This window comes from Cyrtonyx montezumae, unplaced genomic scaffold, assembly GCF_038088225.1.
Source record: "Cyrtonyx montezumae isolate F1298 unplaced genomic scaffold, pur_monq_1.0 scaffold_3, whole genome shotgun sequence".
Lineage (NCBI taxonomy): Eukaryota > Metazoa > Chordata > Aves > Galliformes > Odontophoridae > Cyrtonyx > Cyrtonyx montezumae.
The window spans coordinates 80305966-80332512 of NW_027072034.1; the positions used below are offsets into that span (position 1 = coordinate 80305966).

The 26547-nt window shown below is 37.4% G+C and overlaps 1 protein-coding gene across 1 annotated transcript in view; it reads right to left on the reverse strand.

Moving 5' to 3' along the window:
* Positions 1 to 26547, reverse strand: part of NME7 (NME/NM23 family member 7) — an 83702-nt gene that overhangs the window by 31303 nt on the left and 25852 nt on the right. The window contains exons 5-10 of the mRNA XM_065742045.1: positions 23955 to 24005; positions 23228 to 23435; positions 20007 to 20112; positions 8032 to 8096; positions 7201 to 7269; positions 2861 to 2962 (exon numbers count right to left, since the gene is read on the reverse strand). Coding sequence (XP_065598117.1) covers positions 2861 to 2962; positions 7201 to 7269; positions 8032 to 8096; positions 20007 to 20112; positions 23228 to 23435; positions 23955 to 24005 — 601 coding nt within the window. The remainder of the gene's footprint in view (positions 1 to 2860; positions 2963 to 7200; positions 7270 to 8031; positions 8097 to 20006; positions 20113 to 23227; positions 23436 to 23954; positions 24006 to 26547) is intronic.

A 26547-nucleotide genomic window follows, 5' to 3' on the forward strand; every position in this document is an offset into this window, starting at 1 on the left:
GCACATGATAATTTTGTAAAGAACAGCATTTTCATAATAGGCATCAGGAGGACCTGTTAGCTTTTCATAGGGTTGCTGCAACAATATGTAAAGCATAAATCCTTATTTATGGAAGCAGATGTGGAGAGAGCCTTTTATTTCTATGCCCTACACACCAACTACAGAGGCTTTTCAGGAAAGAGAGTAAAGGTGCAAAGGGATGTCAAGAGCAAGCTACATGAGCCTGAGGTATGGCTGCAAAAATGGCTAAACTAGAGTCCTGCAACTGGAAGACAAGACAACCACACAACTGAGCTGAGAGCACAGACAGGCTTCAGGTGATGCCACCAAAACCAGAGAAAATTTGGCTGCACTGCAGAAGGTTAAGCCACATGATTAAAGATATCTGCTGACAGTTCACCGAGAGTGCAACAGCCCATTCAGCCACTCATCAGCAACATGCCAGTGTAAAATGAGAATGCAGAAAGCAGCAGGATCTGCAGAAAAAAAATTTCTCATTGTCCATTCACTATCCAGCAGGGACATGCACACCAAGACTGTGTAACCTGGGACACTGACCCCTTCAATCATGTCAGGGACAGTAATTCTGAGAGTAGGAACATCTACCACAGCTCCTTACAGACAAATATCTTTATTCAACTTGCCAGATTTCATAGGTTGGTCATATTCTCCTACAAAAAAGCTCAGAACAGGTTTTTGGTTAGTGGTCTTCCCCACTACCACACAAGATGTTTTAGTAAATATTTATAAGCTGTTTTATAACAAAGGATATTTTTGTCAGGGAACCTTACTGACCTCCAGTGCTAACAAAATATTCCCCAGTTGTAGAAAATAGCTCAAAGTTCCATTTCATTTTTAGCATTGTACACTTGGTATAAATTCCAAGCTTATTCAAGTCTAATGCTCAAAATGGAACAACTCTGATTCTTCTTTCAGCTTTATTCAGAGACTTGAACAAAAACTGAACCCATTTCTAATCGGCATCTTGCTTTGATTTAGCAAAACGTGGATCATGTCTCTTTGGATGCCTTTTACAAAGAGAAGTGTGTCCTAGTCATCTCCCTGCAAAACCAAGAACAGACTTAGAGGAGCTGCAGACATTCAGACTCAATTGCAATGCATGACTTGCTGCTGTGATTATTACATTTGTTAAGTATCTGAGCAATGGGATATAATTCAAGGCACATGTGATTGAGAGCAATTCATTAAATAAGCCAAATTCCAGTTCCTTTACTAACTTTAAACAGGACTTTGCTTTGAGAGTAATCACTGTGATCTCAATAGCACTAAATGGAAAATACTTAACAGGAGCCAGAATGACTCAGATATATTCTGTACTATAGCTACAATCTTTTCTTGACTTGCATTTCTAAATAGACTGTACACACACCAGGACCTATCATATATAAAGAAATGAAAAAATATACAGTTAGATAGATCCAGACCTCCCAGTCATGATACATTATTTGCATGACACGTATTTACTTTAACCACTAGAACATCAAGTTCACAGTACCTTAATGGTCTCTCTATAATGGTCTTTTCCAAACTCAGTGATTTTATGATTCGGCGATAACCTTGCTACATAATGAAACTGCTTCATGGTTTTTGATACCTCTATTTGGGAGGGATACTTTGACCACAACTTCATTCGTGAGCTTCACTGACTACATGGGTTATGAATGACAAAAGGCCACTGTGACCTTAGTCACTTCTGCCTCGAGGACAAGCCAGAAACACAATCTGAAGAGACATACATTTCAGGCAAAGATCTCTCTTGAAAACAGGCACAGTCACTACACACGCGCTTTACATGTCTGAAGAGCCAGTTAGCTTGAAATTCTTATAGAAAACAGTATACAGAAATATTTAACACAGCTGCCTATCTTCCATATATTAGTGCAACCACTGTGAAGCTGGTATCCAAAACCTGCAGGTTATGCTCTGTTTACAAGATGCTAACTGAGTAGAGGAACATTTGTAACATTCAGCGAGACCAAACAGAAGGGGAAAACAGGTTTGGATAAAGCCTTTAACTTGCGCTTCTACAGATCTGAAGAGAAACACATCCCAAACAAATTGGTCTAAAGTATAAACCTTTGTGACTTTTTCCCCCCTGTGGGAACTTAAACTCACTCAGTTTGCAACTTAAAACATCAAATTATAATATCTAATGTGACCTCACTGCCTCCACCTAGATATTTCACTTTGTGGCCTCTGTGTAGTACGTCAGCATTCATTATTTAACAAGAAAAAAAATGGCAAACCCTTTGAGACAGCATTTATGCTTGTTTTACGCTTGTCTCCAGACTGCTTACAGTATCGCCCATATCCAATTACTTACCTCAAGAAATTAGAGATAAAAGCTGGAACTATTACCATAGCAAACAGCTATAGTAAGATTTCCATTTTGTTTTTGTTTCTTTACAAAACCTTATTAATTCTTCTTTTATAGTTTTGTCCTAGAACAATGCTACATACTGCAGTGGACTAACAATTGATTTACACTGGTATACAATAGCAATAACTATTTGTTCCAGGGCTCTCAAGACTTGTGTTAGAATACTTATGAATCTTTAACCATGATTTCTGAATAAGCAACTTTATTTTCACATAAATACCGTTATAGTATTTTATCATCTGGTTTAGGTAAGACCAAAGAAATCGTTAGAGAATTTACAAACTGATTCAGAGTCAAGCATTTCACTTCCATAATAAAGTAACGCTCACATGTTTTGAGGAAATGCAGCAGGCACAAGGCAGTTATACCACACTGTGATATTTCAGCTCATATAGATTTCAATTCAGACAAACTTTTTTTTTTTTTGAAGTGTTTCTTATTACTCAAGCAAGTACTTACAGGGTCAGCAGGACCACAGAAGTCTCTGAACACTTTTGGAGGTTCAGGCTGTATAATCTCCATTGCTATGCAAGGGCCTGAGCACAACTCTGTAATCATCTCCTGGAAGAGAAAAAAAGACCAAAACAAATATGAGCTTTGAGCACTATGGAGGGGTCCATTCGTCCCCAAAACTTGAACCAAACATACCAGATAGAAAAAAAGAAATACTGGTATATTTAGGAAAGCAAAGACATGAAGCTGAGATATCATTAGTATTCATAAAATAATGTTTTACATTTTGCAATTTAGCTCATGGAGGAGATGGAGATAAATTTAATACTCAGCTTCTCTGGGATACTGAACAACATGCAATAGAATCCACAATAATTAAAATTTTTTTTACAGGTATGTTCTTACTAAACTTGACTTGGATTTCACAGAAGTGTCTCATAACCTGTCAGTCTAAACTGGATCATGTTAACACACTTTAGCTGCTAGACATAAGCCTGTAAGATGACACCATGTTGAGCCAGTTCCACAGACAACTATGTGTTTAACAACATTCCCTATGGGAAGCACAGGACACAGCCTGTATTTGTTTCCAAATAAGCATGCACTCGATGGTTTGAAGTCAAGAAAACATCTCTTGGCCTTTTGGTTCTCACTTTCATTTATTCATGTATGGAAGCTGAAACACACAGGCCAATAGAAGCAGGAATTTCAATTGAAAGGAGTGTGTGGCACATCATTTCAGGAAAAAGATCCCTGATCTGGCAGTATTTTTCATGTGTGCTGTTTCCAAAATCTCAGTTACACTGAAATAAACATTTTTGCTGGACCCTGCCGAAGTGTGAAGAGACCGCTGAGTCCTCAGTGGGTGATAAATATGGGTTTTAGTTCTACTTTAAGCTTAAACTGTCTCCAGGCATTAGTGTAAATTTGGCGTTTGTCAATTAGAGGCGGAGATTTCACAAGCAGAAATATGCTGCTTTGACGCTATAGCCCAAATTCATTAAGAAAAATCATGCCTTTATAACTGCATTCTTGTCTAGAAAATTGGGCAGGCCAGTTTTGAACAAATAAGAGCAAGTAGAAGAACCAAAATCAGTAAGGGAAAAGAAGAAAATGTTCACAAGAAATAAGAGAATAAGGAGCGAGGAACTGCAATGAAGCTCACCAACTCTGTGCAGGTCTAGGATGAGCTACAGGCAAAAAGCCATAGGAAAAGAATAAAGTCCGCTTCTGCCTTGTGAAGTACAATGGAAATGAAATGCTTAAAAGACACCAAGTCAAGTAACATCGTTCCAAAGAGTCACTACCTTTGTAATAAATATTACATTAAGAGCACATGCTTCATCTTACCACTCTGAAAGCAAATAGGAAAGAATTTCAGCCAAGTGCCTCTAACATCAACCTGCTCCTAGCAAATGTAGGTAGAAATACTCATGAGAGCATGTGAGTGTAGGCTAGTTTCGTGCTTTACAACAAAATAATAAATATTTCCCTTCCAAGAATGACCTTATCACCAATGGACTTTCTTTTAAAACCAGGGTAAAGAACAACATATGTATTCTCATTAAGAACTAATAAATTGTCATAGTTGCTACTCTGGAAGATCTCACTGAATTCTGCCATTTTTACAACTGCTACTGGGAAATCAAAGGAAAAACAGGCCTTTTTAACATCAGTTGAATCAACTGAATTCCTCTCTGCAAATTGTGGCTTTCTTTATGCTTCCTTTTCTACTATTTTTGCATCAGAGTCACATAATTGTAGGGGTTAGAAGGGACCTAGAGGGATTGAGTCCATCCCCCCTGCCAAAGCAGCTCCCTAGCCCAGGTTGCACAGGTAGGTGTCCAGGTGGGTCTGGAACGTCTCCAGAGAAGGAGACTCCACCACCTCTCTGTGCAGCTGTGCCACTGCTCCGTCACTGCACTGCAAAGAAGTTCCCATGCACATTTGTGTGGAACTTCCTATGCTTCAGTTTGTGGCCATTTCCCCTCATCCTATCACCACACACTGCTGAGAAGAGTCCAGCCTCGTCCCTTTGCTTTTCGCTCCTTCAATATATAAATATCGACGTGGATCAGATCCCCTCTGAGCCTTCTTTTTTCAAGGCTGAACAGACCTGGGTCACTCAGTCTTTCCTCATAAGAAAGTTGTTCCACACCTTTTATCATCTTTGTAGCCCTCCACTGGACTCTCCCAAGGAGAGTCTGTCTTTTTTTGTACCAGGGAGCCCAGAACTGAACACAATACTCAGCACTGACATCCCACCAACAAGAGCAAGTGGCATCAACAAAGTTACTCCTGACTCCTTCATTTCAGCATAACATTGAAAACTCAAGTCCAGTTACCATCAACTACAGCACAGAGGCAGATGGGAATGCAGGAAACAAGCTGGGTCTGGATTACACAGCAAAGTCCAGAACATAACCTAAATAGAAGTCACACCCTTTCACACTTTGGTAGAACTTTTAATTACAGCTAAATTAATTTTTATTTAGCAAATGATTTTCATTCATCAGATAACATAGTTTGTGGTCAGCCAAGACCATTCTCAGAACTGGATTGACTTCAAGCATTTATGAATAAAAGGCAGATTTGAAGCTAGTACAAAATCTTATTTCCCATTTCCCAGTTTTATTACAGCAGGAAACAGAGTAAAGCAGCACAAGAACTAATCATCAGTATGCAAAATCCTATGTAGGACCTATAGATTAGAGGAGATTCCAACAAACCTTTTTTTTTTTATTCAGCAACCGTTCAGCATTCATATTTCAGATACATGTTCCATGTACAATACGTCAAGTCTTTATCTGACTAAAGAGATATAACCAGAAGAAATGTGAGTATATCTTCTGAAGAACTTATGGATAAGTATCTTCTGCTTCTACACTGAGTTATTTTAGAACGATAAATAAAATTCAGATCAAAACAGACGGTTCTGAGTCACAGATATAAGAGGTCATATTCTTTCTTCACTTTCCTATTACAAAATGCACTTCTTCCTATTTGGCCTGCACTGTCAGCATCTACTGTTCCCATATGCATCTTTTCTGGATGCCTTTACCATCATTATCAGCTTTCCCACATTTTCCTGTTTCACAAATATCCTGAGTGCATGAAGACATCCCATTAGTTTCAACTAAGTGCGTCAAGCACATATGGCTTTCAGGACAGAGCCCCAGATTCTCACTTGAAATCCCATCTGAAACAGATCTTTATACACTTATCCTGTTGAAATGTCACTTTCCCTTCTGAGTAACTTTTCAATCGAAGTATACAACTTTGCCACTTATCTGAGGGTCAGAGTATATACCAAACAAAAGAAAATGATAGAGAATTTCCAATTTGGTTCAATGTGGATTTCTGTAATATCACAGGATTCTCTGGGTCTTGAAATACCAGTCAAGCAATACAACATTCAAGTTCTGCAACTTACCTCCAACCTGTCTGATCAGTCTTGTGTGGGTTCCTGACACAAAGGATGTTACTAGAGGAAATTTTCTAAGCATTCCTCAGTCTGACAGTGAACAAGCAGTACCCCTAAACTATTTTAGGTGGAATCTAGAAATTCTGTTGAAGCTGATTAAACAATTAAAGGAAAAAGTCACATTGTCAGAGTACTACTAGTATTTTTGTCTGGGGTAATATTAGTAACTGAGTAGAAATCTTTTAATAATTTAACCATTTATAAATTAAGGATAGCTTGCATAGTACACAGCACAGAAGTGAAAAGAAGATCATTACTATTTGCAAAATGAATAGTAGTTATACAGAAACACAAAGGCATCTTCCGGATTCCTGTTATCTGCCATTAAGAAGTTTTATATTGCAATACAACAAATCATAGCAAAATACATAATGCTGGATGCCCACTAAGTCTATGTCTTAAATTTCTTAAATTTTCTGAAGGTCCACGCAAGTCAGACCAATAAACTTAAGCTCAAAATGTCACTAGGAAAACATTTAAATATAGCAGCTCCACCATAAACAAAACAATAAATATTTATTCTGGTCCAAGCTACTAATGCAATATCAAACTGACCAAAGATGTCTATTCAATCTATATATGTGAGATATATTTCTATCACAATAAAATAATTTACATGAAGGCTTCTTTCTCTCCGTTGTATTTTACAAATTTCTTGGCTCAACAATTCCCACAGAGGACTATTCTTTCTTACAAGATAGCACAATTTTGAATATGACTTACACTTATTTCAGAACAAGTTAGAATTGGACAAAACCAAGTTCCTAGAGGAAACATTATCACAGTCCCAAAACCAACAGATGTGATCACTTCTTTGTTCAATCATGTTTTCTTTATAGACATTTTTCAAAATTATGCTTACCATATATTCAGCAACAACACCTTTGTAAATCTCATAAAATTCTTCCACATTTGAACGCTCCATGTTGAACTAAGAAAATAAAATCGTCACTTGCATTAAATATAAAAAAATAGACACCCCTTCTTAACCAGTAAGAATTCAGAATACACTTCTAAGCTCCTCCCAGTAAGTTCCTTTACAGCTGCAATGTGTTTATCAGCCTTTTATCCAATGGCACCACATGCAAAAGAGTTTAAAGTATCTTCTTCTACCTTAAATATTAGTAGACAATAAACTTCATTAGTGGCATTGACTAATGCCACTAAGATATACAAGAGAACCTGTTGCACAGAAAAGATAAACAAACAAGGCAGGTCTTAAGGGTTACTCTCAGGATCAATCACTGTGCCAATTTCCTTTAAACTCTGCTGGCGATGAGGATGTCAGTCCTTTAAGTACCTTTGAAAACTCTCCTATAAATTCATACTATTAGTTTAAAAACTTGTAGGATGTTAAACTTTTTCCTAATCCTAACTAGTACAGTTTTCAAAAGATATCTTCAGTTGTCCCAGAAGATATCAATATCATTATCCCCCTTCCAGCCATAGCAAAACTGAGATACAGAGAGATAAAGTCTCTTGGCTCATGGTTAAATAGCAAGGTAAAACAGATCAGCTGATCAATCAAACAATAAAATACAAGTATAACAAAGTCAGTGGTGATCCCAAAACATAGCTACTGTCTGCACAAGGGGTTTGTATTGCAGGAAGACACCTCTGCATTGCTGTCAAGTGCATACAGCACATCTCCAGCCTCTGTTTAACAAAAAGATAAAGACAAAAGAAAACCTACCATCTGCAGAGCTGAGATCTGAAATCCTTCACTGATGATGGCTTTTATAATCTTCCCAGTTAGTCCTGAAGAAACATACAGAGTATAGTACTCTATTAAACAAAATAATTTACAGTTGCAAAGTATTTATGCTGCCATAACACTTAAAAGCCAGTGTCTGTGTAATGCTGCAAAAGGAAGCAGGGGGCAGAGCTCCCTATCTAAATACTCTAAATTTATATTTAAGATTTTATAATATTTTGATTATCTAAAGTGATGCAATTATGATTTTGAACAACTAAACCTCATTCAGTTGCTGAAAAACGACTGATTAGGTTCTACCCCAAAAGGATGCTGGTGAAGTCTTCGCTTTTCTAAGATCAACAGCAGAACACCCAGTAGCTTCAAGATCAAGATTTATTTATACTTGTAATGCAGCCCCAGTGCCAATATTTATAGCTTAAATAGTAATCAATTCATGGCATATGCTACCTATTTTGTGGTCTTTACAGTGCTCACTGGAGCTCGGTCCAACTCTGAACTAGAAACAATATAATAAATATCAGCACAGAAGTTCACGTCACTTTGTGAAAAGCACATTAGTGAAAAATAGCCCCCTGACAAATATGTTACTGCTGATCATATTATTTGACACTATGAATGCATGCTCTAAGAGTGAAATGACACTGAAAAAAGTAAAATATTAACATAGAAGAACAAAACCCACTGATTTTCTACTGAATGAGTATTTCAGATTTGCCTGTGCTTATAAGATTGTGCCATTTGGAAGACTGTGGCATCCAACCAGAGTCCTCTATTATTTGAGAAATATAGATCATCCATGTTTTTATAGAACAGAACTGTCTGCCCTCTAGCACAAACTAAGAGCAACTACAAATTTCTGGACATTGATTTAGAGCAGAATGAACCACTTAAGAATATTCTGTAATGAATTACAACAGTAAGATTTGATTCTTAATCACTGAATCCTTTTATTGTGACACTGCATAAATTCAGCAAATGATGATAAAATAAAGTTGATATCTAAGTTCTAGTGCTCTCAAGACTTGACTTGTACTTTATCTGCTAATATCTGTATGCAGGATTGTAAGCTTCTTACACATTGAAAGGTCAGTAGAATGAATAAGATAGACAGCAAGAGTGCTTTTAAAAATTGTTTTTAAGAATGGAAAAAAAAAAAACTGTACCTGAAAGTATTCACCACAGCCCTTTTACATCAAGGGTTGTACAAAGCAACCTTCTGCCTACAAAACAGTGCATATTTTTTTTCCCAAATAAATAAATAGATCTCTTAACTGTTAAAAAGTGAAAGGCCTGAGATCTTGGTATGTATTCAGCGCATGCAGCTCTTGGGGCTTACAGAACAAGTGGAGGTAAGCGTTATGTCTATTTACATCATGGCTCACTTGCACTGATAAAAGTTTCCTTCTAACTCCCCTGTAAAGCTGGAAAAATATTTTTTCTCTATTTTTTGAAGTTTTTTAAAAATCGCAGCAGCAAAATAAAGGGACTGAAACAGATCTGCACAGGAGATACAGGACTATATAGAAAAGGGAAAAAAGACAGCTAGTTTTTTTTTGTCCACACTACAGGAAAGGCTGACCAACCCAGTGCATCTACACGTAGGTTTCAGGGAAGCAGCAAGCCTGTAATTGTGACCTCAGAGATGAATGGCCAAGCTGGGGATCATCCAGGAAATAAAGATATTTTGGTAATCTGTGGCAGAGCATGAAGATTTCCTCGTTCTCAGTCTTCAGACCCTATATTCCAGTTAAGTCACTGCTTTACAAGAAACCAATAATGACGGAAGAAGGGTGAATGTCAGGTAAAGGGCAGTCAAGGTTACCTTGGCATGAGAAAGCTGCTTGGCCTATCAACTGCAGCTTTCCATTTTACACTGTTTCAGTAAAGAATAGCCCACTTGCACAGGCCTTCACAGCTGACAAGAACTCTAAAACAGTCATCAAGTATCAGGTTCTGGGGTACTAGGGAGATCTGCCTTTTTAGAACTTTTATCCTCTCCAATTTTACAAACTGTAAGCAAAATTCCTGTTTTAGATTCAAATATTCAGCCTCCTGAGCTGCTTCTTCACTGAAATGTTGAGATTTTTCTTCTCTGTAGACATGAGGCAAGCTGCTTTAATAACAGAAATAAAAAGGTAAAAATACTATTCGCAAAATGGCCATTAATATAAGATTGATTTATTATTTAACTGTAGTAAAACTATCAAGATTGTCCCGTACATTTATTTCTAATTTCACTCTCACTCGAAGATGATGAGTACCGTGACTGCTTAGGACTGCAGAACTAAAAAGGCTTAACCACAAGAGTATAGTCAACTACTGCTCACAGACAAATGTCTTACTAAAAAAAAAAAAAGAAAGTTATTTGAGGAAGAGGCATAAGATTGCATTTATGTTTGCAAAACAAGATGTTAGTTCCACTTCCCAAAGGTAAGAATCGAGGCACAGGAGGATACATGAGCTGCCAGCGGCAGGGCAGGTCTGAAAGTCCAATGACTTGGCCTCTACTGTCCCACTTTAGGCAACACACACATCATTTCTCCCAGAGATGCCTTCTTTTTAAATTCTACCTGGAACAAAATAGGAACAAAAAAAAAAAAAAAAGAGGCAATCCTGAAGCAGATGAAAAGCACAAGCTCAAGGTTCAGCCTGAGACATTTCTGGCTTTCAGCCAGCTACATGACTGAACTGGGACGTATGCTCTCCTTTGTGGGCAGATAAGGCCAAGGGAAAGAAGAACTAATTAGACAAAGTGTCATTTCAGCAGCTTTCCACAGTTTGTTGTCAACTTTAAAATCCAGATCTGTCATGAAGAAACAACTTTTTCAACTTTTTAAGGACCCTTCAAACGGGGCCACTGCATGCTTAAAATGCGATTACAGTAAGAACCCAAATCAAAGCTGCAGATTAGGCACTAATTATGATGAATTTTTAGTCACAAAACACAAAAGAATCACAAGTATTACTAAATACAACTAGGGAATTTAGTACTAATCCTAACAAATGACAGAAAGAGAGAGATAGGGCACTAAGTCTCCTTGAAATCATTATGTTATTGTGCAAATCACACTGGATCAATAATTTTCCAACAGAGATTTATCAGATGAAGTGATAAGGCACCAAGGTCTCATCAGTGACACTCATCTTCAACAATCTGTTTCTTTGCAACACATTATTTGAAATTTGTACTTCACTGAGGAGCAAAAAATAGCAAAAAAAGTCATCAGACCAAAAAATGCTGCAACTTTTTGAAGAATTCTTGGAATAAAAATAAAAAACAGTTAACTTTTAACTTAACAGCACTTTAATTAATGGGATATAGCAGCTGTGTTACTGGGATCTGCCAGTCCGAGGCACTACCAACCACCAACCCTATGACTAGGGACATTACATTCTCTTCCCTTTGTTCTTGGCCCATTTCCCAATGTAACCACTCCACTGTTAAAAGCTTATTAAGAAAGACAGTCTGCCTTCAAAGCAAATCGGGCATCTCAGTCTCTATATTTCATTTACTTTTTGCCCTTCCAATAATTAAAAATAATTCCTCAAGAACAACAAAAGATTTTTCACAGGAATACAAAAATTGCCATCAGCAATCATATCAATGATCTACCTAATTCAATAACATATTTCCAGAGGCAACCAGAACAATATACTTAAATTAGCACAAAGTAGCTACTCCATTTCATGTCTGTTTTTTGACATTTTGAAATTCATTTCTGTTCACATTATAATGAAAAGAAAAAGGTTATCTTATTCTTTGCTGCCAAGGTTTAAGGTTCTGTCCCAGAGGATCATCAGGCTTGGCTACAAACAGAGCCTTTTGTTTTTTTTCATTTCAAAAGTGGAAAAAGAGGAACTCAGAGATGGACCTTCCTGCAATATATTTCAGCTATTGGTCAACCTATTCTCCAAAGAGCAACGTTTATCGGTCCCTTCTCTTTTACTTTCATACTGAAAAAATAATGCAACTCTGAGCACATAAACACAATTTCTAGACACCCCAAAAGCACAGTCACAATTATAACCTGAAGCTACTGATCTTCCAAGCCTCGTTGTATGAAAAAGGATTTTCAAATGTTTTTTATTTGCTTTATTCTGGAGCAGTTACAGAGGAAAAGAAGATCTTGTGAGTGAGCCACATCAGGCAAACAGAAGGAAAGAGAGAAACCAAAGCATCACACTTATACTTGAAAATAATACATTCAAGCACCCTGCCTAGGAGAATGTTTCCACAGTTATTATGACTTTCATTTACTTCAGCTTTCCTGAGCATAAACAAGACTTTGAGACTGCACTACTGATTTTATGACAGGATTTAATATGATCATTGAACAATTCACATGCTTAATAATACATATTTTTGTTATTCCTCACTGAACACTGCCCATGAATGATTATAATTGCAAAGAGGAAGTGGTTAAAATTATTCCCTGCAGTATGCATTAGCCCATAATTATAAACGATAATTTTAATCTACTTTAGCAGTATCAATAAACTCTACTCTAGAGGTTAAAACCCCCAAGAAATCCTCTACAACCTGTTCCAGAATTCACTAATTTTGTATTTTGCTTCCTGTGGAAGGTTTACCAACTCAACAGCCAAGATCAATAGTAAATCTACTGCAAGCTCTATCATTTATTTTTGCCTTGGCAAAAGACCATCTCATACCCCTGAATTCTGTATCTTGACTCTTACTGTTTTTGCCACCAGTCAATAAAGTTATTTGTGAAATAAAGCACCTAGAAACTGGAGACACTACATAAATTAGGGCCTTACTGGCACTGAGCAGGACTAAACTAAGTGTGCCCAACATTAACAATGCTGATTGTGCATATGATAGATCACTGTTCTGACAACTTCTCTACAGGCTTTTCACCAACACCAAGCCTGTTCCTATTTTACACTTGTGCTTCCTCATTTTCATCTTCACATTGTTTTACTTCTACAGTTTATCAGGAATGTTTTGAATCCTCCAAAACTACAGGAGGTAAATGGAACCAAGCATGTACTTCCCCATCCCAGTCAGTAATGAAAACACCGACAATAACTAATCCAAGGTTAGATTCCAAGACCTCATTTGTAAAGCCCCTTTAACTTGATATACTCATGTCTCCAGTTCAGTGTTCAGGAAAAAAGATTTAAAGATAATCAGATGCTTATTCTACACAGATCTAAACATACAAATTATTTCCCTAAAGGAAAACTTCAGTTTCCTAACACCGAGGAGCCCTAATGAAGGCCCTAGTGTTCAAGTAAATTAAGCTATCTAGAGATGATTTATATTCCTTTACATAAAGTGTACTTAAAGAACTCAAAGACCAGTAAAGCATGTTATCATTTATAGAAGACATGCTGGTAAATTTCCATCCTACCATCATTATCTACGTGGTTTAAATTAATTTATAGACTCTTGATTCATCCGTTTTCTTCGTATTAAAGCAGTCTAATTAGCCCGAAATTCCCTGGACCACTCTTAGAAACTATTAAATCTAACTACAGTATTAACTTCAACACATTAAGAAAGAAAATCCCCAAATACAGTAATAAACACTCCTTCTTAAAATCTTTCTTTCAAAATGTTAAGACCATCTTCTGTACAGAGATGATGTTTCAGTAATATGAGATATGAGCTTCAGCTCATTGGCAATGTCATTTTATCTTTTTTTTTTTCCTATGAAACATAGTTCCTTCTCTTCCCTTCTGTCTCAAAGAGTTAAAAAGTATTTCCACATTCAGTTCACCTTCCCCTCTACCTTAATCAACCCAAATGTATTTTTCATACTCGGAAAACTAAATGCAATTTCCCCACTAGTCATTGAAATCCAAAATCAGACTAAGTTGGGAATCCAATACCAAGCTGCAAAAACTTTATGCAAGAAATAACTGAGAAAACAACATAGGTTTAGCGTCAAAAGACAAAACATCCCAAAAACAGAATATTTATCATTATACAGAATCACAGAATCGTAGGGGTTGGAAGGGACCTCAAGACATCATTGAGTCCAACCTCCCTGCCAAAGCAGGTTCCCTACACCAGGTCACACAGGTAGGTGTCCAGGCGGGTCTTGTGGAGTCTCCTTCAATGGAGATATTCAACCCCCTGTGCAGCCTGTTCCAGTGCTCTGTCACCCTCACCGTAAAGAAGTACTTGCACACATTCGTGTGGAACTTCCTATGCTGTAGTTTCCGGCCATTTCCCCTTATTACAACTACAAAGGAAGTTAAAAAAAGAAAAATGACAACTGCACGGACTAATAGGAGGCTAAAATGCTTTCTTAATTCTATAGGGAAATAATCATTTAAAAACAACCTACTTTTCCATGTTTCTCTAAAAAGAAAAGAAAATTACCACTACATCAACACTTCAGAACACTTCAGCACCTTAACTATAACATAGCCAAAGCTATGAGCTATATTATAGCCTAAGCTCAATCTAAACACATCTGATTTTACATAAATGCTTCTTCTTTTGGTGTAAATCCTTCTGCAAAAAGATGCCTGCATCTGAGAGCATTGTGCTTTACTGGGTAGTTTTCATTTGACTGCAGCACTGAGACAGTCATGTTACACGTGAGAATATTCAGAGGTCACACTCAAATGATCTACTGTACATCTATCAAGTTCCTGCAAAGATTTGTGTTCAATTATCGCTGACTACCACCGATGCCTTTCTGCATTCAACCTTGTAGATAAGACACAAAAAAGATACAAGTTCTGCCTATAGTGAGGTGAAGTTCACAACATCTACCTTTCATCTTTCTATAATGCATGCTTACAGACAGAAAATACACTTTCAGATTACTTAAAAGAAAATTACATTACTATTTTTTTCAAGTATAAGAAAATATATTTCTGAAAAGCTTGCTCCATTTCTGAAGTCTCCAGGAAATAAAAACAAGTTACTTAGACTTGGTCTGTTTAAAAACTCAAGGAGAGAATAAGTAATTACCAGAGCTTGTTTACAATTTTTCAAAACCTTACCTAATATATACAGATTATCTTCCTAAAACACAATGAGATAGATCCCGTGACCTGAGAATGATAACAGATTTTCACCTCTCCTAATTATATCCTCTCCTTCTTTCCCAGTTTATTTACTTTCCTAACCACATACATGTACTCATCACACTACAGAATTGAATTGGACATTTACATGGTGATGTTTTCTCCCACTCAAAGGGCAATAAGTCTGTTGCATGCCAGGAACAGCTCTCCTGTTTGCAGTCAGATGTATCATCTACTGCAATGCTGGATTTTAGCTCTCTCTCCTGTCTGTCTTGGAAAGAAACTTCATTGGGGGTCCTACATGAATGCACCCTGTTTCTGTACCTGCTTTAGACTGAACTTGCACTCCCTTTAATCCTTGCAATTCTTTTTGGCAAAGTTAAACTTGTCTTAGGAGCAAAGAAGTACTCTCAATTACAATTTTTCTGACTAAGACCTTGTATAAATAAGGAAATAGGATTCTTACACTTACTTGTCATGTAGCATTTTGCTGATCAATATAAAGCTCTATGATTTGCTACGACAGTCTAATATTAAGAGAGCTAGTGATAGCTCCCTAAGATTTACTATCCATTTAGAATAGAACTAAAATGATATTTTTACTGAATCTCTTTTAATCTCTCATTTAAGAAAATAAAACAATCCCATTCCTTTTGTTTTCTATGAGACTTAAATCTTAGTTGAACAATAACATAGAAGACAGCACTGTAGTTACTGTATTTTTCCTTATGATTTCAAAAAAGGAATAATGGTTTAGCAGTAACGTTAGAACAAAATATCTAGTGTAACACATCCACGAAGAACAAACCTGTCTGCATAGACAGTCATGCACCTAGTAGTCCTTGAGGTCATAGAGGCTTCTGTACCTTTAGGCAAGCTTTTCAGTTTACATCAGATACAGTGAATTCCCAATTACAGTTTTGCTTTTCGAGTTTGTGTGACAGTTTTAGTCTCATATCTATTTTCAGGAAAACCGACTTCAGAACTCATGTCTCAAGTTAGGAGTGCAGAAACAGAGGGCAGGATTTCAACTCTTGAGATCTGTGCTGTAAACTACATATGTGAAAATGTGAAATGTAACACTTCTGAACTCAGCCTTTTCAGCCTGATCATCATTATTTTCATCGGGTTTTTTTTTCTGCTTGTTTTACAAGGAATGAAAGAAAGAGTCATATTCAAGAAACTTTATACCCAGAAAGTCATGAAATAACAAATTCTAATTCCTACAGCAAACATGACTGAACTATTACACATACATTAAAGTTAATTCTATCCAGTGATCTACAAAGCACTGTTTCTGATGATAAAACAGCTGAGTCATAACTGTCCTCAGAGCATTAAACGTGATATATTTTGGGGTAATTTTGTCTTCTGAGCACTACTGGTAGATCTCATAACATGAAGAGAGTTAGAAAAAAGTCTACATGATGGCAGCTGTAGCCCTGTGTATCTGAATTATCAGAAGCTCCCAACACAAGAAGCAATAGGAAACAGCAACACAAACTCTCCAATTATTAAAAAATTAAGCCTTAAAATCCTAATTAACATACCAAAGAATTATGATCACTAGTTACCATCCTTCTTGGCTGAAAGCCAGCCCCAAGACAAGAGGAGGATGCCAGAAGACACTGAGAAGTATGGCAGATTCTAGAGGAGTCAAATCAGGCTGTGACCCCCATCCACACTTCTGATCAGATCAAGCCTGCGTGGAACTGCATCAGACTGTCTTTTTCAGCAAATTGGAACTGGAATGGTCTTGCACACCTCTTCAGAGTCTGCAGGCAGAGCCCTGCACTGTGTTCCAGGCTGCTTAGTAACTGGTGTTTTGGTGTGTCAGTCAGGAGCAGGTCAGCAAGGTCAGAGATTAAAACCCATGGCAACTTTCCACTGCTTTGGCACTGGACAGAAAACTACGAGTTCTCCACAGTATTCAAAGCCATCTTCTAGGAACGACTCTATCCTTAAATTAACCAACTAAAGATTAGATCCAGCCTCCTGATAGCAAGAGAAAGCTAACTGAAAAGCTTCTGTGATTACCTATGGCTAAGCAAACCATCTTCTGGGACTGGAAAACTACAGGTATTTTCCTCCTAAGAACTACTCATACAATGGACTCTGCAGGGAAAAAAATACACTAGAATATACTAGAAAAGGAAATAAAATTCAAATCAGAATCCAGTCAAACATTCCTACAGAAGACTAAAGTTCTGCATAAACTCAAGCATTTAAGTTAAACTTCGTGCAATTGTACACATGTAATGAGCAGATTACATTCATGGTAATTCGATAAGTTCAAAGTTTCAGCAGAGCATAGGAAATTACAAAAAGGTTTATTTTTAGATACTCAATACTGAAATCAAATCTGCAATGCATAAGAGGTGCTTCTGCTTTGACCCACATTACTTTCCCATCTGTGCCTCAAACAAACCACCTCCTGGCACTGATGGCTACATGGGATTTTGTCTTCATATGCTGTATTTTACCTTACATTCTTACTGCCAGGTGTGGGCAACTATAGCAAGGAGCATTCTTTCATTGAGGGGGCAGCAAGTTGCTTATTTTTATTTATTTATTTATTTTTAATACCACACAGTCTCCTACAAGCAATTTTGCCTAAAGGGAATCTCATTAGTTGCTATAGCACCTACTCCAATTGAGATAAAGGAGATGTTGCTGGCAGGAACAGAATATTATCACCAAACAGTTGCTAACAGATGTTAAAAGAGATGAGCAGGGCCTTCCTCCTCTATCGTAGATCACTGAGCCTGAACAGATCTCCCAGACTTCATGCTTTTCCCTGACTCCAGAACAGTCTCTATGGGGAAGAAGGACCAAGCATACTGGAAGTGTTGCCACTCTGCAACAGGCTAAAGAGGCATATAAGAATAAGGAAAACAGAAGAATACAGGCTGAGACAGCCAAATCTTCCTCCCTGGGACACTCCTGGCCCACGTGGAGGAGAGTTCCTGCAGCCTTTGTGAAGGATTTCTCTCATCTCTAACTGCTGACTAGAACTGGTCCAGCTACAATACGAAGCCAGGGCAGCACTCTCCAACAAAGCAGGAAGTCACTGCTTAGCTAGGGTGACTCTTCCCTTCTCTATGACCAATTCCCTGTCAGAAGTCAGGCTTCTGAAAAGACAGAGATAATGAGACTGTGACAGTCTTGTCAAAGAAGTGCAGCATCTGTGGCTTTGTAAATACTCCAAGTAATGGCAAAAAGAACAGGTAGGAACAACAGAACTTAGAAGGACAGCCAGCCTTTGAATTCTATCACTCTTGATATTCATTTTAAAATAAAACATTTTATTAGCTTAGAAAATGCAGTGTTGCTTACTTCATTCTATAGAAAAGAACTATTCAAAGCTGTATGGATGGAGAACATGCACACAGGGTACACTATCTTTCAAATTTTAATTGTTTGCAAGCAATTGTTTGTGATCTTCCTGTGATCTTCCTTTCCAGCTCCTTGTGGTGTGAGAAAGAAGACTATACTAGTGGATACTAGTGGATCCTAAGCTCAAATTCTCACCAGTCTCCCTCTCACAGTGCAAAGCAGGGTGTGAACTTATATCTTCTGCTTATCTGTACCTTTAACTCTTTCTCCCTTTCTCCCCCCTCTCCCAACACACACAGAGGGGATTGCAGCCAGGGGCAGAATTTGACCTCCTGTGATTCAGAAAAATCCTGAGAAGATCAAGAAGAAAAAAAAGTAATGGACAGACTACTATGAAATCCCCAGAAATGAAAATGATTAAAATTAGGAAGGGACAACTTGTGCTTACTAAGAGTCCGAGCCCTCTTATATAATAGAAAATGTATCTTAGGTATGAGAAAACACAGTCCAAGCCATCCATCTTGCAATTTTGAAAAATTATGGGTATTAACAATACTACCACAGTAAAGTCTGCCTTTTACAAAGGTTCAAAAGGTAAGGTCATAGTTCCAGCTGCTGCCCATATCTCCCTAAGAAGAACATCTTTCTGTCTTTGCTTCAAGGCAGATGTATCAGGAGCAGACAAACTGAAAGGCCTCCAAGAGATAACAGGAGTTTTATCAGCAATAAGTGCAAGAGTCTCTTGTAGAAGTCTTTTTCTGTTTTTTTTCTGTTTGTTTGTTTTTCTTCCTTTTTTGTTAAGCCCTCCAGATATCCCATGTGAGATGTGAAAGGTCTGGAAACTATGGCCATTTCTGCTGTCCATAGAGAAATGACTAATGCTCCACATGCTACCAAGAAAAATCCAGGTGCACTCACATGACAATATTTAGTTTGCACTCAGAAATATTGTAAAAGCACCAAAACTGAAATATTTTACTGCACTTACTCTTACACATGCTCCTGTACCTATGTACATGATACAGAAGTGAGATTATTTCTGCATGGTAACAATTGGGCATTAAACTTTTCTGATGACCGTATAGTAAACTTGCAGTATGCGCTCCAACACAAAGAATCATGGAGTCCTATAAATGTTTTCTACTTTCAACCCCCACAGTAGTCAGCAGAACAAGATTAATTTCTGAAAAATGTCCCTTTGTAAGAAGTTTTAATGTAATATGTTACTATGTAAATGAAAGACCCTGTAATATTACCAGGTGTCCCGCTTTCACTCTGCCATGGAGAAGCTAACCTCCACTACAGCGTGGTAGACAGACAGCAGTAAGGATATGTTTAAGCTATCACAGCTTTTTTTTTATTGGTTTTATTTCAGTCTCTCACTTTTAATTCTGAAATTAAGAAGTATCCACACAGCATGCAAACCATGAAAGTAAACTGAAGAAATACTAGAAGTCTATGAAAAAGAATTCACATAATTTTGCAAGTACAATTTAATATTCTGTGTTCCTGCAATTCCACATTTTCCCATTAAAAACGGAATAGTAATGATCGTGAGATACAACAAAGCATAGTTTGCTTTCACCTCCACTATTTGTATTGCTTACCTTCATTAACTGCATGAGGCTTAATAATGCAACAAGTGCAGTTTGTGAATTTTGCACTGTTGGCTGGTCCACGACCTCCAGTGGAAGGAAAGAACAATTCCAGCTCCTGAAAACAATTGTAATTGAATACATTTTAGTTTTATCTAGCTGCATATGTGAGCTTTCATCCTAAGTAACAGCATCTGAAGTGCTCAGTCACAGAAAATGATGAATTTTTGTGCTACAAATCCTTCTCCCCTACACTATTATACATCTTTCCCCCCCCCCCCCCCGGCAACATTGTTACATCATAAAAACATCATTTGAATATTTCTTGTATTTTTTTTTTTCCTTTCCACTTCCACAATGCAATCTATTTCCATTCAGAGCACTCAAAGTGCCGATGCCACAGTCATGTAGCAGATGAGGTATTCCCAGATTTCTAAATTCTCTCTTTCCTCACTACTTTTTCCAGTCTGCCCCTCATATACAGCTCTCAGCTTCTCTCTTTTCACAACAGATTTTCCTCTGCTTAAGCAATAAAATGCAATGAACATCCAGTTTTCCCTTACAAAAAAAACTGATCTCCATCCCACCCATCTACTACTATTTTTTTTCCCCTTGTCTTAAAGGATTAAAATTCATCTAAAATTGTTGGCTCCGCTCTCATGACTTACAGACTCCTAATCCTTTTTTCTTCAGTCTTACTGAATGGAAGTTGATGAACTCAAATGCTTTGATTTATGAGAAGAATCAAAAGAACCTCTTCAACTTGTATCACTTCCTTTCCCCCTTCTATCGCTACTGGGTCTTAGACCACAGTGGAATAAGCATGACACCCTAACACCCAAGCTTCTTTCCTCAGTGATTTTTTTTTTTTTTTTTTACTGTTCACTGCCAGCTTCATGTTTTTTCCATACCATTTATTCACATAGCTTACACAATCTGCCAATAAACATTAGTCCAGAGCTCAAAACACAGATTCCATTTAAGACCTATTGGTCAAATTAAGTAAGAGAATTGATGAATTTCTATTTAAGGGAAATAATAATATCCTGGAGATACTACTATAAAATCCATCTAATTTTTTTTATGTGTAACACTAACAGTGCTGAAGGCCATTTCCTGGAATTGTCTCATTTAATTTACTAGCTCCATTCAGATGGAATAAACTTAACTATTTCTCAGTCTTTACCTCATGTTACTCTGGCAATTCCTGTAATCCTGACTTGAACAATTCAATAGAATGAAAGGTGAAGTGTTTTGGTTTTGTTTCCCTCCCCCCCCCCCCAAACAATGCCAATTTTGAGTGTCCAAAAGGGTTAGTTTTCTACATCCTCCTTCTGGTGACATGCTGCATCCCCTCAAAGACCTTGTCCTGCTCTGGGAACTAATGCTCATTCTAAAAGCAGCAACCAGAAAAAGTCATCAACATACTTAAAACATTTAACACTTTCTTTGGTCCATTAAATGCCAGAAGAGAAAAGTAACAAAATAATGATGAAGGACTAGGTTAACAAAATGCAAAACAAAAACCAAGTGATGCCTTAAAAAGAAGATATTTGCTATTTATGTGCAGAATGAAAAAAATGTTGTCCTGCAGAAAGAGAAACACAACCTTAAAGTACACCAGAGGCCTACTTTCATTTGTCATTTAGCCTCCAATGTAGTGTTCTACTTTAACTTTAGACTGTACTATACATTCATTAGACATAGTTGGGACTTCGGTTTTCTTTCAGAAGATTCCATTCAGGTCTCTCTATTTTCTATTTCTTTTCAGGAAAGCTTCTGCAAACTGCAACCAACTGGTTACCATGGCAGCTGCTAAACAAGCATATAGTACTGCACCTACTAGATTAAAATAGGCACAGGCCTATTAAATTCACAATTTCAGTTGTTTTATCAGAGATTGGTATCAGTAACACTACAAGGATACGTATATCTGCAAAAGTTCAGCAATATGATAATTTTGGTTATAAAAATAGCACAGATGAACAGGGCTTTCAAACTGTCAAAAAATAAAAAGAACTACAAACTTAAGCCAAAGCACTTAATTAAATTTCTGATCAGAATCTTATACTAATAGATACTCTTTTCTCCACTCAGGTAAAAAGCTGGCGCAGCAGTCACTACAGGACACAGGAACAAAGAGAAGCTTTCCCCTTTGCACATGAAGACATCAGTCTACTTAACCAGAATTACAAAGACTTTCCTGACTCAAATTCTCCTTCATAAGGGTTTAACTTTATTCAAACTCTTCTGGATATGTATCAAATCCACCAGACTTGCCACCACAAGAAGTATTCCATGTCCGGAAAGGTGATTTCTTGTCAAAACTAAAGGCTTGCAGAGATACAGAGAGGCCCATCCACCATGCAGACACCTGAACACAGTGTTTGAGCAATGCCCAGGCTTCACAGTGAGTCTTCTGTGCCCTGCAAACCCACAGCAGCTGTGGCAAGGAGCTGACTCTGCTCTCACCACTAGCATACCTTTGCTACAGATATTTTCCAGTATACAGTAGTTGGCAGTTTATGAGATATCCAAGGGCAGATCTCTTAAGCTGCACTACTACAGCTGTTCCAGTGTAAAAAGAGAAAAGACTGGGATCTAGAAAGCAACAGTTATTATCTTTTTCCCTGCTAGTCTAGAGCTAATTTAACACAGCACAGCACCAAATGACTGCTAGATAAACTTTATTTTAGCCATTGCTTATCAGGAGATCTACCCACATCAGCGTACATAAACACCTCTGCTCTATAGAACTGCTGACAATATTTATCTTCCAGCCCTAGGACTTTTTCTTAACACTCGAAAAAGATACAGAATGCAAACAAATTAAAAGAGAACTGAACTCCTAGAAGCCAGGCCTACTGTATTACCTTTCAGAACAAAAAGCAATAAAAAAGGTCTGTCTTCATAAATATTGGTTATGCAGAATGGCAGCAGAGGCATGTTGGCTGTAGGTAGAGAACAAGTAAGGATTGTGGAGAAGAGGAAGTGAGTGAAAAACCAAAGTTTTTAAGAGACTAGGCATATTCTCCTAATCAAGACTTCCATTTATGATAAATATAAATAAGATCTGTTTCCAGACAGTTTATTTTGCCATGCTAAAAAGGAGCAACATAGAATATCTTATCATTCTGAACTTGAATGGGAAAAAGAGAAATGAGGAATTCCTGAGCCAGTTGAGTTATCAAATTAAATTAATAAGAAAACTAGTTAAACAGTTAAAAACTTACTTGAGCAGCTGAAGCAAGTGAATCTGGGCCATGAGCTGCATTTCTTATACCATCACGTCCAAAGTTTGCTCTAATGCTGTCTGGTTCATCAGTTTGAGCCACTGCAGAGTTTGCAGGCCCCAGTAATGCTTTCCATTTACAAACTGCATCATCTCGTAAGATTTCCATAGCAACAACAGGACCACTTGTTATAAACTGGAGAAGATCACTGCAAAATGGAAACATATGGTGATCCAGGCTGTAAATTAAAGCCAACAAAATATACGATCCAGTAGAGATGCTCAGAACTCAACTCAGCAAGGCCTTGAGCAACCCAATCTACCTTTGCAGCTCTACTTTTAGGAAGACTTTTTTTTCATTGATTTGAAATAATTTATAATGTTTGCTTCTAAATTTGAGAAAAATCCTATATAGAAGAAGTAGTTAATAGGACTGTAGGATAGAAGACTGAGCAAGTGTCGACAGCAGCTGAAAGTTCATCAGATAACTATCATTACTATAGACAGACATCTGCAAAATCCACAGACAAAACTCTTGCCTTCTATCAACATGTTCAAACATAATTACTCAGCAATGAAAAGGGAGTTCTAGATCTTCTGATCTCCACCATGGGCAGGTGTACCCTGGAGTCACGTCTCACTGAACGGCTTGGACTTGGACCCACAATAAATCAGCAGCTGTTACAGAACAATAAATATGCATGTCAAACTAAAAATGAGATACCTACTTATAAAAAGGTTTTGATTGATGGTCTACATAGAAATCAGCTGCTTCTTTTCTGGAAGAGTAAAAAGATTCAGCTTTATGTATATATACACGGTATGTGTATAAATATATATAAGTATACATATATATACATGCATATATATAAACCCTGAGAACCACCAACTATCATTCATCAACGTTTTTCTACAGATGTCTTCCCAAATTGGAAAACTTATGGGATATTCATATCCAGTAAAAGAAACTATGTAGATCGCTTCAAAAGTAATGCCTCCTATTTATTTCCACGGAAAGTACAATAAATAGAAAGAATAAATAACACTCTTCGATAAAGCAAATTCTCAGCTACAAAATACTTTTGTCAATATAGTCACTGCCATTAGCTGCACACTTCCACCAGCAATGAACAAGAGCCTGCATGCCGCTCTCATTAAAATCTGCACCAGTAGAGGTGACCCACTATTACTGTCACCAGTACTGAAATGCACCACCCTCCACCTCACTGTGCTTACATCCACCGTTTGGTCTCCAGAAACGTTCAGCAAGTGAATGTCAGTGTGTGCCATTTTTACCATATGGATTCAGTGACACAGCTTTACTTCATCTGCACTCCCATGTCAGACACCTTCTGTCAGATTGCCCCTCTGCTGCCATCTGTCACACGGCAACAACACATAATGGAAGGGAATATTGGTGGGAAGGTTCAGTCTCCACTGCCATCTCACATAATAAAATAGCAGGCATTACTTTTGGAGCAACCTTCATACCTTTAACTTTCCATCATATTAGGCATGGTTAGATATGTTTGTAAACTCCTGTTTACAATCCTGATCTGGGAAGGAAGTAATCGCTGAAACCTCTAACACAGATTTTCAGGTCACTGACGGGCTCCACATTCTCAGGTTGAGAAACAAATGCAGCAGAAACACCCTCTTGACAAGCTATTCACTGTTACATTGCTTCCATCTTCCAGTTCAGTTTGAGCGTGTACGTTGTTTAATGAAGTCTGGTTTTAAAACATAGATAAACAATTCATTTGCTTCACTGAAATTTATTTCCTTTATTTCCTTGTTTTGGGGGATCAAAACAGCTATCTTCCCATTGGAACTGAACAGTTCCTGGTTGGTTGCTTCAAAAATAATGCTAGTTACAGGAATACTTGCACTCCCAAGCTTCAAAGAAGTGAACTGCATGCAAAAATTATCTCACTAGAACGTCCTCTTCTGAAACTAATTCAACAAATGACATGGAAAAACAAATGGGAACAGGTACACAGATTCCATATCATTTCTGACTATAAAGAAATATTTCAGGAATATTTTTTTCTGTAACAAATTGACTATACTACTCAATTAAGAATTCCTATTGTAAGAAATATAAAACTATGATTGTGTTGCATAACTTAGATCCTTTTTCATTTTCTCTCCCTTGTTATTGCTCTGCTTTTAAAGAAAGGAAAACAGTGTTCATTGGGGAATAATAGGCTCAGCTAAGGTGTGATTAACTTAAGAGTCTAGGTAGTTGACCTACCAAAGCAGGTATTTGCCTTCACTTTCATATCTTGGCTACAGTGTTTTACAGAAGATAAACCAAGTAAACTGGATCTGCCAGATGAATGTCAGTAATAATTTCTTTACAGAAAACAACAGATGATGATGCTTGGTTGAGCAAGTATGCCAGATGCAGTAGGAGAAGACTTTGGCAAAGCCAGAGTTGTAGCATTAAAATGGCAGTAGTAAGAAACAGCGCATACATTATGCAGAGAAACTACAAATACTCATACATCATTTCACTATATTCAGGACTGAGGCTCAATTCTGCACTTAATAATCATTTTCAATTTTACAAGACAAGCAGGGATTTTTATATAGCAGTAGGCAATAAAAGTTTAATACTCAGTTTCCATTTCCTTCAAATAACACAACTTGGCTCAATAGTTCAAGTTCACAGACACTGAAATAAAGAACCACTCAACACTTGAGAATCAAATATCTCAGACTGCAGGAGACCACGCCAAAACAAACACTGGCTTGAAAGACATTGTGAATTGTAAATCAGCACTGCAAGCCTGACTAAACTCATGAACTGGAGTACTTTGAGGGAGCATCTGGGACCAGACCCAAACACTGCAGCAAGTGAACACAAATAAGGAATTGGTCACTTAAAAAAAAAAAAAAATCAGTATTTCAGAAAGCCTTTGAGCTATGGTAAAACTGTTCTTGACCTCACACAGAAATCACAAGGACCCATGAAAATAATATTAGTTAACATGGTTAGCTTTTCTTGTCAAAAAGATGTTGCCTATCAACAGACTTGGCAAAGCAGCAACTGAGAAATAGCACAGTAATCCTGGAAAACTCTTCTAGGGCAATTTAACCATCTTTACACTTTCTTTTGCAAAATGATTTCTCATAATCTTGCCGTTGAATGAGGCAGGTGGAAAGCAGCAAAAAGTGCAGGGGGGGCATTCAGGAAGATGCACCTGATCAACCTTGCAGTGAGATCAAAAGACCACTTGCTTTGCCTGGGTTGTCTAGTTACTAAAAAGCAAGTAAGTTCAAGTTTTGGGAGCACAAATAAAGACAATGGATTTACAG